General features: G+C 43.5%; 1 protein-coding gene across 1 annotated transcript in view; it reads left to right on the forward strand.

Moving 5' to 3' along the window:
- The window catches only part of PPFIBP1 (PPFIA binding protein 1), an 82,891-nt gene that overhangs the window by 59,664 nt on the left and 6,386 nt on the right, over window positions 1-16,841 (forward strand). The window contains 11 exon segments of the mRNA XM_009648760.2: window positions 662-857; window positions 1,796-1,926; window positions 3,460-3,513; window positions 4,678-4,738; window positions 5,827-5,856; window positions 7,042-7,213; window positions 11,046-11,187; window positions 11,466-11,594; window positions 12,438-12,588; window positions 13,808-13,919; window positions 14,058-14,146. Coding sequence (XP_009647055.1) covers window positions 662-857; window positions 1,796-1,926; window positions 3,460-3,513; window positions 4,678-4,738; window positions 5,827-5,856; window positions 7,042-7,213; window positions 11,046-11,187; window positions 11,466-11,594; window positions 12,438-12,588; window positions 13,808-13,919; window positions 14,058-14,146 — 1,267 coding nt within the window.

The following is a 16,841-nucleotide window of genomic DNA, read 5'->3' on the forward strand; positions in this document are numbered from 1 at the left end:
ATTGGTTGCCTTTAACGTTTTCTTGACAGTGTCAGTACTCTGGTATCTGGGACAAGCATGGAAATCCAAGCCTTTTGGTAGTACTGAGGCCGTTCAGGAGCAGCAAGTCGCTTGCTGGGAGCAGAGGATGCCAAATGCTGGTGTGGACTACAGCATTAACTAACTGAGATGCACTCAGCTTGTGGCAGTCTGCATGCATAATTGTAGTTGCTTAAAAGCTGGTGTTAGACTTGTGCAGTGGGCTGCATTTTTCCTATGGGTAACCTGAAGATACCATAGAGACATCTTAAGTTGCAGGCACACTTGACTCCCTGGTCTTTGCCTAGTGAATAAGGGAAATGAAGTATTTAGTATGAAATTCCAGTATGAATTTCCACCGGGACTGGAAATAAGTACTCCAGTTTATTCAGCTTGTGAAACTGATCCCACTAAATGCCCTAAGGGCATCTGCTGGGCTTTTTGCTGCCAGGTGTATGTCCTCCCTCTGCTCCAACCCTGCTATGTTGCAGTGGTTGAATTGGGAAGTGGCATTTGGCAATGGCTCCCATTCTCCTGTTGTAATCTGTCCTAAAAAAAAAAGTAAATCCTAGCCTTTTCCCCTTTTGGCCCATAAATGAGCACACCAGCTGCGCCTTGCATGGGAGAGAGGGTCATCATGTAGAATTAAAGCCAGCAAGTTTCCATCTTCTCTCTCTTCAGGCAAGGAAAGTGACGGTGAAGACTTCTTGAATTCGGGGTCTGTTTCCACGGTTTTATTGGACACACCAAGTCTGACTGACCCAGAGAAAAGCCCATCCCCGACCCCAGTAACAGCATCTCCAATCCACGATGAGTTTAACATGAATATTCATGAGGAGGTATCTTTTTTTTCTTCCTCACTTAATGCCATCACTCCTTGAAAACATTGCTTCTGCTGGATTCATATTGCAGATGCCAAAACTCAAGTTTCTGAAAAGATTTTTTCGGGCTTGCACAGTTTACAGTAATGTCCCATATAGCTTTGGAAAATGTAATTTTCTTGTGAAAGCTCTTGAGGAGTTTCATTTGAGTTCAGTTAAATTTATTTTTCTTAATCATCAAATGGGATCAGGAGACAGCAAATAGCTGTATTTATCATGAAAATGGGTCTAAACTATTTTTCCTATCAAACATAGAAATTACTTCTCATATCAAGCATAGCTGGTTTAGCAGCTGCATTTAATTTGTCAGGAACTTGAAGTAAACATGTTGGGACTTACTTAATATATCCTGTCATATTTAAAAGGATGCAATCATCATTACATCCATTCAGTTAAATGCTAAGTAGGCTGTGGTCCAACCTCTGATGTTTAAAATCACATTTTCCAGTAATAAAGCTATAGATCTCTTCTCTTAGAGCTCTGAGTCAGAGCAGGGACTTGACTTACTTAACTAAACAGCATGAATATACTATGAAGAAAAGTAAATTAAATTGTTTAGCAGCTTTTTGGTATTCTCTGAGTGGCTGAGGACAGTATTAACCTGAAAAGTTAACTACCCTTCCCGGGGTCTGTGGTAGAGATAGATTTAGCAAGCAGCTTTGGCAGACTTGTGAGATTTTTGTCCATGCTGTAGCTTATCTGTGCAGTGATTCATGTTTTATCTTTAGTGCCATCTCTCAAGTAGTAAATCGTTGTATTATAACAGAAAGAAAGAAAAAAAATCACTTTTAAAAATCTTATTTCAGATCCTTCTTTTCATAGTTTATCTTTTTTCATTGATGACTGCTTATTTTTGGCTCAAAACAGTGTAACACATATTCTTCATTTTTTTTTAGAATTCCTTACAGATCCACACCAGTATTTTACAGATTTCAATCCCTTCTTTTTCATCAACATCCAAGAGCTCAGAAACTGTTGCAGAGAAAGTGAAAACACAGCCTAGGCCAGATCCTGCAAGTGAACTGAGGTATTATTGTTTCCATGTATTTTTCAATTGTAAATCCAATTAATTATAGTAATAATCTGTCAGTTACTGTATTGTCAAGTCATTAAGTCAGTTAAACAAGAGTAGCATTCACTTGACTGGCTATAGCCAACTAAGCTTATGTTCATGAAGTGCATTGATGAAGTCTTTTCCAGCAAGTGTTAGTTTGGTTGCTGCTGCTTGTAGCAGCACTCATACACTATACCAGCTGCTTTGCAAAAAATGAACAGAAGGAGAGAAAAACTTATCTAATGTAATGAAGGACACAGAATCATTATTTTTATCTAGGTTTACATCATCTAGGTCTGGCTTGAGATAGTGTTGGCTGTGCTAGCACAAATGCATCCCTGATGATTTGCATTCAGACATTTCCCACAGTTACTAAAGACTGGTGTAAGGCACTGCCAAAAGTGCAACAGAAGAACTGTCCAGCTCTAACCTTGAGCTGTTAATGGAGCCCCCGAAGGAAACCCAAGCAGTGTTTCAAAAGATCAGAGAAAGAGCTATCCTTGCTGCTGTCCTTTGGCATGACAAAATGCAGAGATAGTTCTTCGCTCGCTCTTATGAGAGCCCTGCATGAGATTTTGAAAGCTGGACGAAACGCATAGGCACAGCATCCCAGGGAAGCTGGGGCAGGGATGTGTGGCTGCACCCCGGGGCTGTGGATGAGCTGTGGCACCCAGGGGCCCCCCATGCTTGAACCCAGTGGCAGCCTCCTGGGTGGGAAGTGGCTGTTGGCTTCCTCCAGCATTTCTAAGCCTGCACCCACTTGCCTGGGTGAGGAATCCCTTGCAGACCTGGACTGGCACTGCAGTGAGTACTGAAAAGCACACCAGACTTGCAGCTAGACAAATGCTAGCCTTTTTTCTTCTGGGTCCAAATCCCTGGCTTTACCTAAATGAGTATCGATTACTAAGAATCCAGAGACAAGAAAGTCTTGTTGGCTTAAAACCATCATCTATCTCAATGTGAAAAATCAGCACAAACACAAGTTGGTTTGTGATTTTTCCAGTTCCAGTCAAGGAAAGCATCCTATCCAGAAGACCAGCTTTGCTTAGTTCCTGCTGTGCTGTGCCTCATGCAGCTCTAGCCATCGCCAGCAGGGATTTCATCTGTGTCCTGTCTTGGAAAAACCCAAACAAAGCACTAACCTGCAGCAGAATTCGCCGCACTGGGGGTGACGCACAGGGAGCCGGTGACCTCCACTACTTGGTGCTGCTGCAGACCCTGCACGTGCTGTAACTTCTGCATTTATTTAAGCTGAATGGTGCCATATTGTCATCAACTTACAGTGCGAGATGTCTTTTCTGGGGTTTTTCAGCTCACCTTTGTCCTTTGTCTTTTACAAGACACACCACAGCAGAGGGGAAAATTCACCATGCGTTAGTACCGTAACAGGTAAAGTGATAACAGGATTAAAGCAGGCTGAGATGATAGGATTTCTGTATCAGCAAGGTATTTGGGGTGGATCCCCAAATGCCTTGCTTTTTTTTTATATCTTTTTTGGTTTCACAGTGAAGGAAGATCAACAGGTTCCTCCCCAGAAACTCAGCTGTGTGATAGTCCAGTGTAAGTATCATAATAAAAATGCTTAGGAAACATATTTATATGTGATTGTTGACTTGAAATCCCCCAACGCACCCCCCATATTTCACATACAAGTGTAAATATGTCAACTAATGCTAGCCAAGATGATAATTAGTGGTGGTTTTCTGCTCATGTCCTATATTTTCGTGATCGTTATTTCCCAATGCTTTATCTGTGCACATATGCAGTTAATTTCTTTTACATTGCGAAGCGTCTCTAATCGGGTTGTAGACTGCCAAATATACTTTGAAAATTACAGTTTTCTGTAGTACATGTGCACATGATGTTCTTTTTTCTTTTGATAGTGGGGGAAAGGTTATCAGTTGACTACAATGAAAAAATAGTTTTAATTTCTGCCACATAGCCATATTGCCTAGGGAAATCAGTGGGACTATTTAGGGACTCGAAGCTGAGTCAAAGCGATTTGTTAGTAAGGAGCCTAAGTCAACAGGGTTTGTCTGGTACACAGTGTGAGGCTCAGCAGCTGTTTTTGAGTGACTTAGTCAGTGCCACGAGACTATTCCAAAAGCCAAATTCTACTCCCCTTATGTTGGTATAAAGATAGGTAACTTTGTAAAATTCAGTGAAGGTACTCTTCATTTATACCTGCTTGCAGGAAAAACTTTAATGCTAACTTTCTTTTGAACCAGTCTTAAGTGTTCTAGACTGTAAATCCCACCAGAATTTGGGGGATATCTGGTCTGAAATGGAAAATGGAGCTGAAGATAAAATACTAAAACACACATGCTAGAGTTAATATGCTTGGTTTCTTTAAGGATTAAATTAGTCAGAAGCCTGCTGCTAAAAATACTGTTTTTCATAGCTTTTGTTTATATCACTTCCTTTGCCTCTGTAACTTTTGCTTGTGCTTCTGAAAATATAACATTAAATAAGCAGCCGAAAATAACCAAAGGTAGGCATCGTATCACTGAAGCAGTAATTACAATGTGGAGGTTCTTACAGTCTGTCATCAAATTGCACGGGCTCTGGTTAGTGCATTGATTGCCTTAATTCAAAACGTCTTTGCTTTTAGCATATCTCATCATGTATTATAATGCTTTCTTTAAAGCTGATTCCTGAGGGTGTGTTTACCTTAGCAAATTTAATTCCAGTAACTTGGCTTGGGTTTTTATGTTGTCATTTCAGAACTTCTTCACTGCAGAAGTCCAGCAGTCTGAGCAGTTTGAGAAAAGAGGCATCTGAAGCGGTTGGTTTGGTCTTTTACTTCTTCCTTAGAAACAGGGGTGACGTCTCTGTTGTGGCAGTGACCCCATGGATGCTCTGTTGCCACCTTCTGAGAAATTCTGAGTCAGAGTAGGGCTCCTCATGTGTTAGCAGTGGTAACGTACATGTGACATCTCCCAGATTTTATTAAAGGAGAAAATCTTCCTTGAAAACGATGGTGCTTTTTTTTTTTTTTTTTTTGCATGAGGCATTTACCTGAGGCTCTTGCTGCGTTTTTCTTTATACAGTGAGATACTTTGGTTTTAGTTGATATGCTTTTCTGATTTAAGACAAGAAGAAAGTAAGTCCCACCTCCACTTCCTACCTGTGTTAAAGGCAAATAATTTTGAAAGGCTATGTAATTAGCGGATTACAAAATACAGTCTGGGGTGACTGTTTTAGGTGGTTGGGAACAAAATACTGGGCCTTTGTATGTCTGGTGATAGCTTCAGTTTAGGTCTCTTTCAAAGTGACCAAAAGCAGCTTAGCCTCTAACAGTGTCGTTAAATCAGGGCCATTTCTGTGCGCTTTTCTGACAACCTGAACTCCTAAAAGCTCTGGAGTTCCCTGGTACCCAAGCTACTGAGCTGTGCCTTACAGCTCAGGAGGGATGTTGACAGGTCTGAAAATGTAACCATAACTTGAAGATGAGAGCTAGAGTTCATGGGTTAGGGTTTGGGGTTTTTTTGGTTGTTTGGACAGCCAAGGAGTAGAGGCTGTGGATATTTTATCTACTTGGCTTCTACCCTGTCTGATTGCTGCTTTGGGTCCCTTCAGCCAGATGTGCCCATTAGTGCCTTAACAGACTACGCGTCGCTAATTATGTACACAGCTAATCCTTTGCAAAATAAACCGAAGCAACCGTATTTTCATGTCAGCTTGCTGACCTCAAAGGCAGCAAGAATTAATCTGTGTGAAATACAGCTCTGAAGAGATTCATTTGGAGGAGGGGGGAGAAATGGACAGGGAAGGGTGTTTCAGTCAGAATTTAACTCAAGATAACTGTAATGAATTGAATACTGGGTATAAACCATGACTTTTTAAATGTCTGTCTTAAGCTTTCCCTAACAGGACAGAGACTCTGCACCGAAGCCAACAGAGGTAACGTGTGTGCGCGCTTGTGCGTGTACATGGAGAAACAGAGACAGCGAGCGGGTGTGGAGGGGTTCAGTTGTGTGAAATTGCGGCACGCAGTTCCAGAGGGGGAACAGCAGACCTGCGGCAAGATAGCGAGGAGTATATGATGGTTTTCACCATCGCTTCAGTGTCAGTCTGTCTCGCACATTCTTGTCCTCTCACACATGGCTTATCCTTTGGTCTGGTTGAGCATAAGGTTGCTGTCTAAGCTAATGTTTCCCCCACATATTCTACCACTGAATAATTAGCAAAACTAACCGTTAAGTATTCTGCTGACTCTGTAATTACCTTTCATTAGCGTCTCTTTAAAAACCTCTGGCTTTCCAAATTGTTTTCTGTGAGTAGCAACTGTGTTCCTAAAAAGACTGTTCATTGCAGAACAGTTACCCTGCGGTACTGTATGGGCATAGTTTGCATGTAACAATTATTACCTATAGGAAGACCTGAGCAGAGATGATGTTCCTCAGATACCACTTGTGGGGTGAAGGCTGTATCGATTCAGCAAAAGCCAAAGGATCATGTTTGGATTGTGAATGTGTTCTCCTTCTTTTAAAGAGATAGTGAAACAACCGACAAGGTTAAAACTGCTGCTTTAAATCGGTGTCTGATCTCTGTCCTGGCATTTACACTCCTTGCTTGATACTTAATGTCCCTCAGCTTTGACAGTGGACATAGTCAATTAATTCATTAATTCTTGGATTGCAGAGCAGTGATAGACAAAAAGAGCTATCTGACACTTGGCAGGGAATCGATATACTGTGGGGGTCTCATCTCTCTCTTTGCTTCCCACAATCCCTTACAGCTACCAGTGAGGGACACAGAAACCCTGGAAAGCTGGAAAAGTTCAAAGCTTTCCAGGGCTGTTTTTTTACCTTTTCCACACCTGTAAGCCAGCCTTGCAGAAACTGATAAACATCTTAAAGAAGACATGTTAACTCTTAGAAGGTAGCGATAGTAATCCTGGGTCCTGAACATACTAAAATTAAGATCTCACTTATGTTTTCCTTTATGGCTTTTACGTTCTGTTTTCTTGTAGTAACCAAAGAGAAGGACTGTCCAGATTATCTGTCAGCAGTCCCTTTGCACTCTCTCCCAAAAGGCCTTTTGCAATTCCCTGATACTGAATCTTTATTTCCCTAACTTGAGCAGGTTAAGCCTCCTATGGAAGTTAATAATTTCGCAACCCTCCCTCCAAAGTCTCCTTCTCATGGTGGCACAGGCGATGAGGATAGTTTTGGTACCCGTAAGGCCAGATCTTCGTTTGGACGAGGCTTTTTCAAGATAAAAAATAACAAGAGGACTGCGAGTGCCCCCAATCTGGGTAGGTATTGTGCACCTGCATGCATGTTCTGTGTATTTTGAAGGGTCTTAACAGCAACTGTGACTGTCTTAAGAAGCAGGAAGGCCAGCCTTAGTTTCACTGTGGCTTGGTAGCACTTTCTCAGTAGAATGTTTGGAAAATACCAAACAGCAACAAAAAAAAACAGAAAAAAACCTCACTGATGTTATGAAGTATTTGATCTGCTTCAGCCTCTGCTGTGATATCTCCCATGGGACCTTGTAGTGGATTGCTGCTGTTCTGAAATGCTAGCTGTCCAGCCAGAGGTTCACACATGGGATTTGTGGGCTTTTTTTTCCCCCTGGATCCATTCTCAGTATATCTCTCATAAGATTCTCAGATGTACAGAAATGAGGCAGCACCACTCAGTCTTCCTCTTTATTTTATGTGTATTTAAGCAGACTTGCAAAAGAGATGGTGACAACAGGAACAGGATTGACAAGTTACTCAAGCTCATTTTGATTTTTGGACCTGCAATGGAGGGGGCTTGTTTTGATATTGTCATTTGATGACATGTGCATGTGACAAAATGTTCTGCTTAATGCAGAAGCCGCTGTTGCCACCAACTCTGCCATAGTAGTCTTTCCACTTTCCAGCATCAAGTGAGTCTGTCATTCGTCTAAAGGTTTTGGCGCTCTCTTGGCTTTCCAGCATCAAGTGAGTCTGTGCATCAGATCTACTGTCATTCGTCTAAAGGTTTTGGCGCTCTCTTGCACAAGATTTAGGAATTTGGCTCTATCTTTCAGAAGCCTGAAGGGGGATAGCTTCTGCTTTGTTGAGCAGAAGAGTCTCCTGTTCTTACCTAATCAAAGACAATTTTAGACTTTTGTTCAAAGAAATAACATACCTACACATTTATTATACATTGCCCATATTTGCCAGTGACATACAGCATGGGAACTTGCTAGCCTACTTGGAATATGATGTACAGTCTGTTCTGAGGGTTAGACTCTTTGCTTTGGTTTATTTCATGTGTGCTTTTGTGTAATCACTTGTTTTGTCTTGAAATTAATTTGTCTAACAAAGTGGAGTACTTGTGGCTGTCATACAGGATTGGAAGATGGGCCATCTAGGTCAGGGTCCTGTGAATTTAAGTTATTTATGTTACCCGGATTTCAGTGCTTCCATCTGTAAAGCTGGTGTCCAGATACTTGCCACCTCACAGGAGCCCACGTGAGTCACCTGCCCAATGTGTCATGGAGCAAGTGACCTCCCTGCACCGAAGTGACCACGGTGCTGTTTTATCCTCTCCACCAGAGAGCTCTACTGCATTTCTTTTTTTGTGAGAGGAGGATTAACAGTGAATTGGTAATCCTAATCTCTGTGTGAATTCAGCATTGCGTGTGGCGCATGTGTCTCATGTACCTCCCTCCTTTTGTCTTGTATTTTGCTGATGTAAGTTTTGAACTGTGTTTTACCTTGTCCCTCTGCGTGTTCTCTCCCATTGTGCTGCGTGTGGTTATGTGCGTTGTTTGGATATCTGAAGATCGCAGTCGAAGTGCAAGTGCACCTACTTTAGGTATAGTAATCCTGCATGTCTGCCTGTACCAGCGCTGTGTTGTGACTGCTGCTAACAGCTGGTTATGGCCACACACTTTCAAACAAGAACTAGACACCAGAGCTCTGCATCGAAACTTTTGTCCATCACTAAAAGAAGTTTTCATGTAACATCTGCCCTCTGCTACGAGTCAGCTGCACCATTTCTCAGTAACTGCTACTAATGAGAGAGATTGCGGGTTAATTTGCAGAGACCTTTGCCGTAACTTTGAGTACAAAGTTACCTACAGACCAAGGTACCAGGTGAGAATCGGTGATGTTTAAATACCGGTGGCACCTTTGTGCTGTCGTCTGCCCTGGAGTCCCTGGAAGAGCTTAAAGTGTGGCAAAACAGGGAATGAGGTGTGTTTCCCAGGCATTCACTCAGGGGAGTTCTGGGGGGAAGGATACGTAATTCCTCTTCTAAGATGTAGTTATATTTATTATATAATAATTGAACGAGAATAATTGGGGCAGATGGGGATGGAGTCATTCACGTAATAAAAACCAGTCTTGGGATGTGAGCATTCCCTGGGTGGTTCTGGCAAGGGCAGGCAAGACCTGCAGGGTCCTGCCTTAGCAAGCAGAGCTGTGTCAGTCGGGGTGGTTGTACAGCCACCCGGTGTGCCCCTGGCTGACAAAGGAAGAGACCTGGACCCTGCTCTGGACCCTCTCGGCTTTCCATGTGGCCCCTTAAATGTCAGCTGTTCCTACGGGTTTGTGTCAGGGCATGAAAGGGAACGAGGCGTGAGGAGCAAACATTGCAATACCCGCAAATCTCTGCTACTAATGCACCCAACCTTGTCCTAGTATTCTCTCTAGAATGCTGTTTAAATGTGTTTTTTCTAAGCTAGCACTTTTTCTTATACAAGTAAAGCAAAAACCACAAATGCAAAAGCCTGGTTCGACATTAGTGCTGTCTCTTACTGGCAGGATCCCCGTATTCCATAGCGGTCAAACCAAAGTGCCCGGAAATAATCTTTTATGTGACCTTGATGCTTCACTGCAAGGTTTAATATCTAAAGCATCGGTGGAAAATGGGACGTGTTCAAATGTATTCTGGCTGAATCATCTAAACTTTGCCCAGCAGAAAGCTACACTGGCGAAGCCTGCAGTTTGTCGCTGTGTGTGGCACGTTGTGGCTGCCTCAGCATTAACCTGGCCTGAGACCACATGTCCCAGCAGCATACGCTTTACCTTGATTCACGTAACTTCTTTGGGTTTCTCCTGGAAGTCTGAGAGTCCGTTTCAAAAACAAATGGTGGCCATGTAATTACACAGCCATGGTAAAAGATGGTAAAAGTGGTTACAGGCTGGACTGTCAGCCTGCTGCAGGCTGCCTTGCCACAGCTGCTTCATCTGAACAGGCGCATGCTGCCACTGTTCCTCAGCAAGTAAGTGGCATAAGCTCCACGTGGTGGTTTTATTCAGCTATCTGGCACTTGCTGGCACACCTCCGCTTATGTAGCCTAGTAGATATTGCAATTCTTTTAGTTTTCTTTTTAAATGATCTTAAAATAGTTTTCTTCTCTGTTAGTTTAGCTTTTACTAAACAACCTTGTGAAAACTTCCCTTTTGGGGACAGGAGCCCTCAGGTTTGTTGGTATAGAAAGTAACAGCTACAGGTCAAAGATTTCATGCTTTTAGAGTGGGTGGTAATGTGTAGGCACTCTCGGAGGCATTCTGTGCATCCCTTGAAAGAGAAGATCTAGTTCAGACAGAGCCTGAACTCCCTGGTATTTCTCTGCAGAGGAGCAAAATACTCCACAGTTTGTAGATGTGAGGGGACAAGGGCCCTCCTGCTCTTGGGGCAGGAGGAGTTGGTTGTTGCTGGAATTTCCTGGGTGGGGGGTTCATGGGATACTGCAAGATGCCTGCAGGGAAATGATTTCCTTTTCTGTGCTTTGGGGATGGTGCCCTGCCATGGCACTGAATTGTTCCGGGCATCCACATGCCTTGGCTGTCTGTGAAAGGACTCTAGGAGCATTCCCCAAGGAAGAGTGAGTTTAGGATTTAATTCACTGGTTGATTCATGAGGTGGTTTTTGCCCACCTTGGATGCAAGGCACTTAACCGGTGCAGAGCATTGCCTTGGAGTGTTCCCAGTCAGACCCATGAAGGAGGAACATGTTTTGTTTCTCCTGGATTTTCCCATCCCTTGTTGCCTCATTTCCTTACTGTGAAGCTGTCAGTAATTCTAGAAGAGTTGTTCCCAAGTTCAGGAGTGTGTTTTCAGTCCTGTGCAAGTGAGTCTTGACGGGGCTTTTGCTTTCTAATAGCTGAAACGGAGAAGGGATCTGCAGACCACTTGGATCTGGCTGGCTTGCCCCCTCGCCCAAAAGAAACGGATAGTCTACAGATGACTCCACCTTCTCCAGATTCCAAGAAAAAGGCCAGAGGGATCAAGAAGTTATTTGGAAAGTAAGTAAAAGATGAGAAATGACTGTTCTCCAGAGCTGGGGCTTGCACTGGGGTTTGCTGGGAACACATCTTCCCTTTTTCCCCCTCCAACCTCTGGCTCCATGGCTTACTCTCTCAAAAGCAGGAGCCAGTGTGGCATTTGAGGGAGCTAACAGCAGGTCAGCATGGGGTGGAGGAAGAGCTACCAACCCTGCAGGAGATCTTACCTGTATTGGTTGCAGTAGTGGAAGCATGATTTTTCCTTAGCCAAATGTGAATGCCTTCTTCCTTTCAACTAGACTTAAAAGAAGTCAGTCTACTACCTTCAACCCAGATGACATGTCCGAGACGGAGTTCAAAAGAGGAGGGACAAGAGCAACGGCGGGGCCACGGCTGGGCTGGTCTCGAGACCTGGGGCAATCTCACAAGTAAGACGAGTGGTGCCAAGTGTGCTGGCGCTTGCCTTCCCGGCAGCTCCAGTCAAGCACGGGGTCCAAAGGAGAAGCACGGTGCCAAAATGAAATGTCCCCTCTTCCTGGCAAATGGAAGCAGGCGGATCCTGGCCATTTCCTCCTTTAAGAGATGGTCTTTGCGGGGTTGAGGTTGGTTGGGTGGTAGAGTCCTGCTGCGAGTGGAACCTTCCTTGTCCACAGCTTCGCAGGAGTGCAGCTGTGAGGCCGTGCAAAGTGGGGGGTGAGCCCTCATGTGGCAATGACAGATATTCCTCTGGTACGTTTGGCAAATGGAAGCAGGCGGATCCAGGCCATTTCCTCCTTTAAGAGATGGTCTTTGTGGGGTTGAGGTTGGTTGGGTGGTAGAGTCCTGCTGCGAGTGGAACCTTCCTTGTCCACAGCTTCGCAGGAGTGCAGCTGTGAGGCCGTGCAAAGTGGGGGGTGAGCCCTCATGTGGCAATGACAGATATTCCTCTGGTACGTTTCCTGCTGCACTTCTGGGGATTAAAGGCTGAAGTAGAACATTATGGTCTCTCTTCAGTGTTTCAGCCACCCTAGCAGCAGAGGTGCTTGTTTCAGTGGTAGTAATAGACTCTGTTTATTGTGATAGTGGCAGGAGATCAGCAGCGATCAGCGCTTCGTGGTGCTGATAGTTGAGAAGTAGGGTCACCCTCTGCCTCATGGGGCCGACCGTGATGCACATTCTCCCAAGGAGATTGTCCCAACTCCCACAGAATACTGGTTTTGGTTTTATCGTTATGTATGAGAACAGGAGATTTGAGACATGGGATTTATCAGTCTTTTTGGTAAAATCTGTAGTGAGCTGGACATGCCATTCGCAAAGTGGACGAAGGAGCAGGTTTGCAACTGGCTCCAGGACCAAGGGCTAGGCTCGTACATTAGTAATGGCAAACACTGGATACTGTCTGGGCAAACGCTTCTGCAGGCTTCTCAGCAGGATCTGGAAAAGGTGAGAAATACTGGAAACACTGCTTTCAATTAAGCGTACAAAAAATTGCTATTTCTGTGCATGTAAATCATGTCTGTGAGGTGCACCCAGTAGGATTAAAAAAACAAATTTTTAAAATTCTGTCATCTTCAACAATGCTAAATCTGTTTCTTTTTAGATGAAACTTCCTAAGAATGTAATGCTCTGTAATGAAACTAACAGTTAAAAATATGTGGTTTAACATCATTAAGCATGGACATATCCATCAGCTATGTCACTTTAAAAATACGCACACAAGAGTGCCTCATTATCATATGGGGTCTGTAGATTCATTAGCACTTGTGTATGGTACAGTTATTTTATGCCTGTGTGAGAAAGGTGTAAAAAGCTGCTGGTTTGGTCTGACTGTATTCTCTGCACATTTTACACAAAGAGGAATGAGGATTTGTTACACACAAGGGTGATCAGTTTCTTTGTCTTAAATCATTATAGAATTGTTTAAGTCTTGTTTTCTAAAACTAGAAACAATTTTAAAGTTGATTCAATCTATACTTTGAATCCACATTGCTAACATTTGAATTTTCAGCTTTTACAACTCACTGTCCCCACCAAATAGTAACCTTGTTTTCTCAATGAGGGAGTGAGCTCATTCAAAGTTGTAGTTATACTACAACCGGAAGTGTGATATGGACATTGTGGCTTGTAATAATGTTATCAGAGGTAACGTTATCTAGCAAGCACTGGTGAAAGTGTATATGGGATTGAAGAGATCCTGGAATGGCTGCACTTGCAACTAAACTGGGGAAGATGTTAGGCATTTGGAAGTACTAATAAATTTACTAAATAATTCTTGGGACTTTCATGTGGTCTTAGCTAAATAATTCTTTTAACCTTACCTGAGTGGGAGGGAAGGAAGTAATCCCATCAAGTATTTTTCTGAATGCTAACATGTTTTATACTGTGGGGTTTTTTAACCTGGTATGAGAATACTGTGGCTGATATTTGCATACAGTTTGGAATCCACCACATTTTGAAATGAATCCATCACAGTGAGCAGGCCTTTTCCTAGTGATGAACACGTGCTAAAACGATGCTGATGTTCAGCAAATAGAAAATACACCTGCCAAGTCTCCAGCAAAGTGCTATGTACAGTGTGACTCTGAAACGATTTGTAATTCAGCAGAGGGAGAAATAAAATACAGTATTGTCTGTAGGTTTGCTGCTTTCCTTCCTTTCACAGGAGCTTGGGATAAAGCACCCATTGCATCGGAAGAAGCTCCAGCTTGCTCTGCAGGCACTTGGGTCTGAAGAGGAAAACAATCATGGAAAACTGGATTACCACTGGGTTACCAGTAAGATTTTATCTCATACTGAAGCGGCAACTTCTAATAGGGGTTCCTAATCATGGCTAATTTGGGGCTCAAAGAGTGAGAATAACACTAACTGGTGCTAGGCTACCACACTAACATGAGTGTCTGTCTCTGCCTTAGGGTGGCTGGATGACATTGGCCTCCCCCAGTATAAGACCCAGTTTGATGAAGGAAAGGTGGATGGCCGAATGCTCCATTACATGAGTGTGGTGAGTAAATGGCCTTTCTTTTCTTGACATCCTATTTGTATTCTTAGTTTCTCCCCACTTTAATGCATGCTGCCGTACCTCCCGATAGCTCACTGAAGACCAGGTGAGACTAAGAGGCCTGCTTTCACTGTGCCTACTGTTGTGACTATGTAGATACTATATTCACTTAACATCCTCCTTCCTCTCCATCCCAGCCTCCATTTTCTCCTCCTCCCTTTGGGTCAATTTGCCAGCGGCAGCAACCTTTTTTGCACCCCACATAACCAGGATCTGTGCCCTACCACAACCTCTGCAAGCAGCCTTCTCCTCTTCCCACATTCACCTCCTCTCAGCCTCCTTGGCAGCCCTGGCCCCAAACACACCTTCCTGCCCCTGCTATAAGGGAGAAACAGGGGGTCCAGGCATCATCTGGCCCTGAGAGACAGCGATCTGTGGCTGCAGAAGAGGTGCTGCCACCAGCCACCATCGCCCACCTTCTTCCCCTCGGCCCTCCTGTGAGCTCTCGTGTCGCAGCCAGCCATTCTCAGGTCCCTTACAGGCATCTTACAGGATCCAGAGTATACAAGGAGCCAAAGAGATGGATCACAGCGATCTGGCTTGTAGCTTCCTAGAGCAGAAAGTTGGTGCCCGTGTGGAGGTCAGCAGACCGTCTGCGCATTGCTCTGGGCCTGCGTTGAAAGTTGTAAAAAGGAATATAAAAGTACCACACGGTTGCTGTCTGCGCATGTGAGTTTTGCCCCAGATGGCTGGATCTACTGAAAGGAAGCTAAAGTTGGAGCTTACTCTCCCTTGCTTTGGCAGCATCGCAGGGGCTACACCTATGTGCGTGTAGGGTACCAAAAGTACAGACTTCAGCAGCTAAACATCTTGCGTATCTCATGAGACTTTCTGGCAATAATTTCAAAGATGTTGAATGGTTCATAAATGGGGTCTTCAAATTTTCTGGATAACTGAAGGAAGAAGGCTGAGGGAGGTCAGAGTGTCAGAGGCATCGCTACCGCTAAAAGGATAGGCCAGAATACCACATTTGTCTGTATGCTTCATTCCAGTGTTCAGAGGACCCCTTGAAACTGTAGTGGGTGTCCTGTGTTAAGCTAATGCTGGTAGCTGTAACCTATAGAAAACAGAAGGCCTGATACTACTACTCACCTGCAAGTATTTCCTATATTCTTTCCAGCTTTAAAGATACTATCTTAAGGTGGAAGAGTGAACATAGTAAGCAAAAGCCCGGACTCATGCATGAGAAATGGGCAATCTTGTGCTTAACAGTTGTGCATGACACTGATGTACTGAGGCAGCGTTTGTAAGTACACAAATTCTGCAAATTCTGCGGTCACAGTTCATGCAGCTGGGCCTTTGCTCTTCAGGTTGTTATTAATTAATAGAAGTAGGTGGAATTTTTTTCTTCAGCAAGCAAACATTCTGTATACTTACCTATTCATGTGGATGCTTAGGTGAAGAAAACCCAGGCGATTTCCTTGGAAGAAAATTGCAGTTTTAAGAGCCAGCTTGTTCGGAAACAGGCTACATTTAATAGCTTTTGCATAATGTACTCCATAATGCTTAGCACCAGCATCAGCTCCCCACTTTACTGATGGTCAGGTGAAGCCAACCCAGCAGGTTTCCTTTCTCTAAGGTCTCAGATAAGGGAAGACCTTTGTTCTTCTCTGGAGACACAAACACAGACTGGGCATCACCAGTATTAATTCGTTCTGTATAACAAAGAAGAAATCGATCACGCTCCTGTTCTCTTTTGAGCCATGCCATGGGCAGAGTAAAAGTTACTTTTTTATGCCATATTTGCATGTATTTCCTATAGGCTTTACATTAGCGCCAGAAGGAAGCCTGGGGTTGATCCATCTAACTCTCCTCCTGTAAGACGAGCACAGCACTGCTGAGGAACTGCAGCCGCTGCCCAGGACTGACCTGCCTTGGCTACCTGCCATGGCTTTGCTGCTGAGTCCGTTTTGGTCAAATGTTAAATACTCGCCGCATATGTAGTGTGGTTTGGTGTTTGTTTCCTTTAGTTTTTTTGTGTTCAGACATTAATACAAAAGTAGGAGGCAGTTTCTTTTTTCTGCTTCTTAAGCCTTGGAGATCTGATGCCAGTAGGCTCCACTGAGCTTGGTCTTGTGTTGGGAGACTTTACCCCACTGTGTTACCTGGATGAGAATTGAATGCAGGTAAGACACAGCATAGGCTGTATTGTAAGGGAACTTGTATGATTCAGCAGTCAGTCTTTTTTCTGTTAAAAAAGAAAGAAAAGTAATAGGTGGACAGAGGAGACGTGTAGCAGGATCTTTGCCTTTTAAATAGATGTCCTTTCCGTTACTTTCCTTTAGTTGTAGATCAGTAGGGATATTTTTACGCAGTTTAAACATAAAATTACAACAGTTGCTTCAGTGTAAATGGTCAACTAAATAAAGCTATATGAAAAGTATAAAATAAATATTTTTTAAAATCACATGAAGTTACCCTGACTTAGCAAACCAAAAAATAGAAATTCTAATCCTAGAGTTTATTTGGGCAAGTGAAGAGTTTAGTCTTAAATATTCTGACACAACAGAGTCCAGTATTTGTAACACCTAGGTACTCCTGGAACAAGGAGGTGTAAATTTATCTGTCACCCAGCTTGCACCAGCAGAGAATTGGGCTTTGAGACACTTAATGGCATAGTTAGGACTCAGTTACAACT

Source organism: Egretta garzetta, unplaced genomic scaffold (genome assembly GCF_000687185.1).
Source record: "Egretta garzetta isolate BGI_Z169 unplaced genomic scaffold, ASM68718v1 scaffold81, whole genome shotgun sequence".
Taxonomy (NCBI): Eukaryota; Metazoa; Chordata; class Aves; order Pelecaniformes; family Ardeidae; genus Egretta; species Egretta garzetta.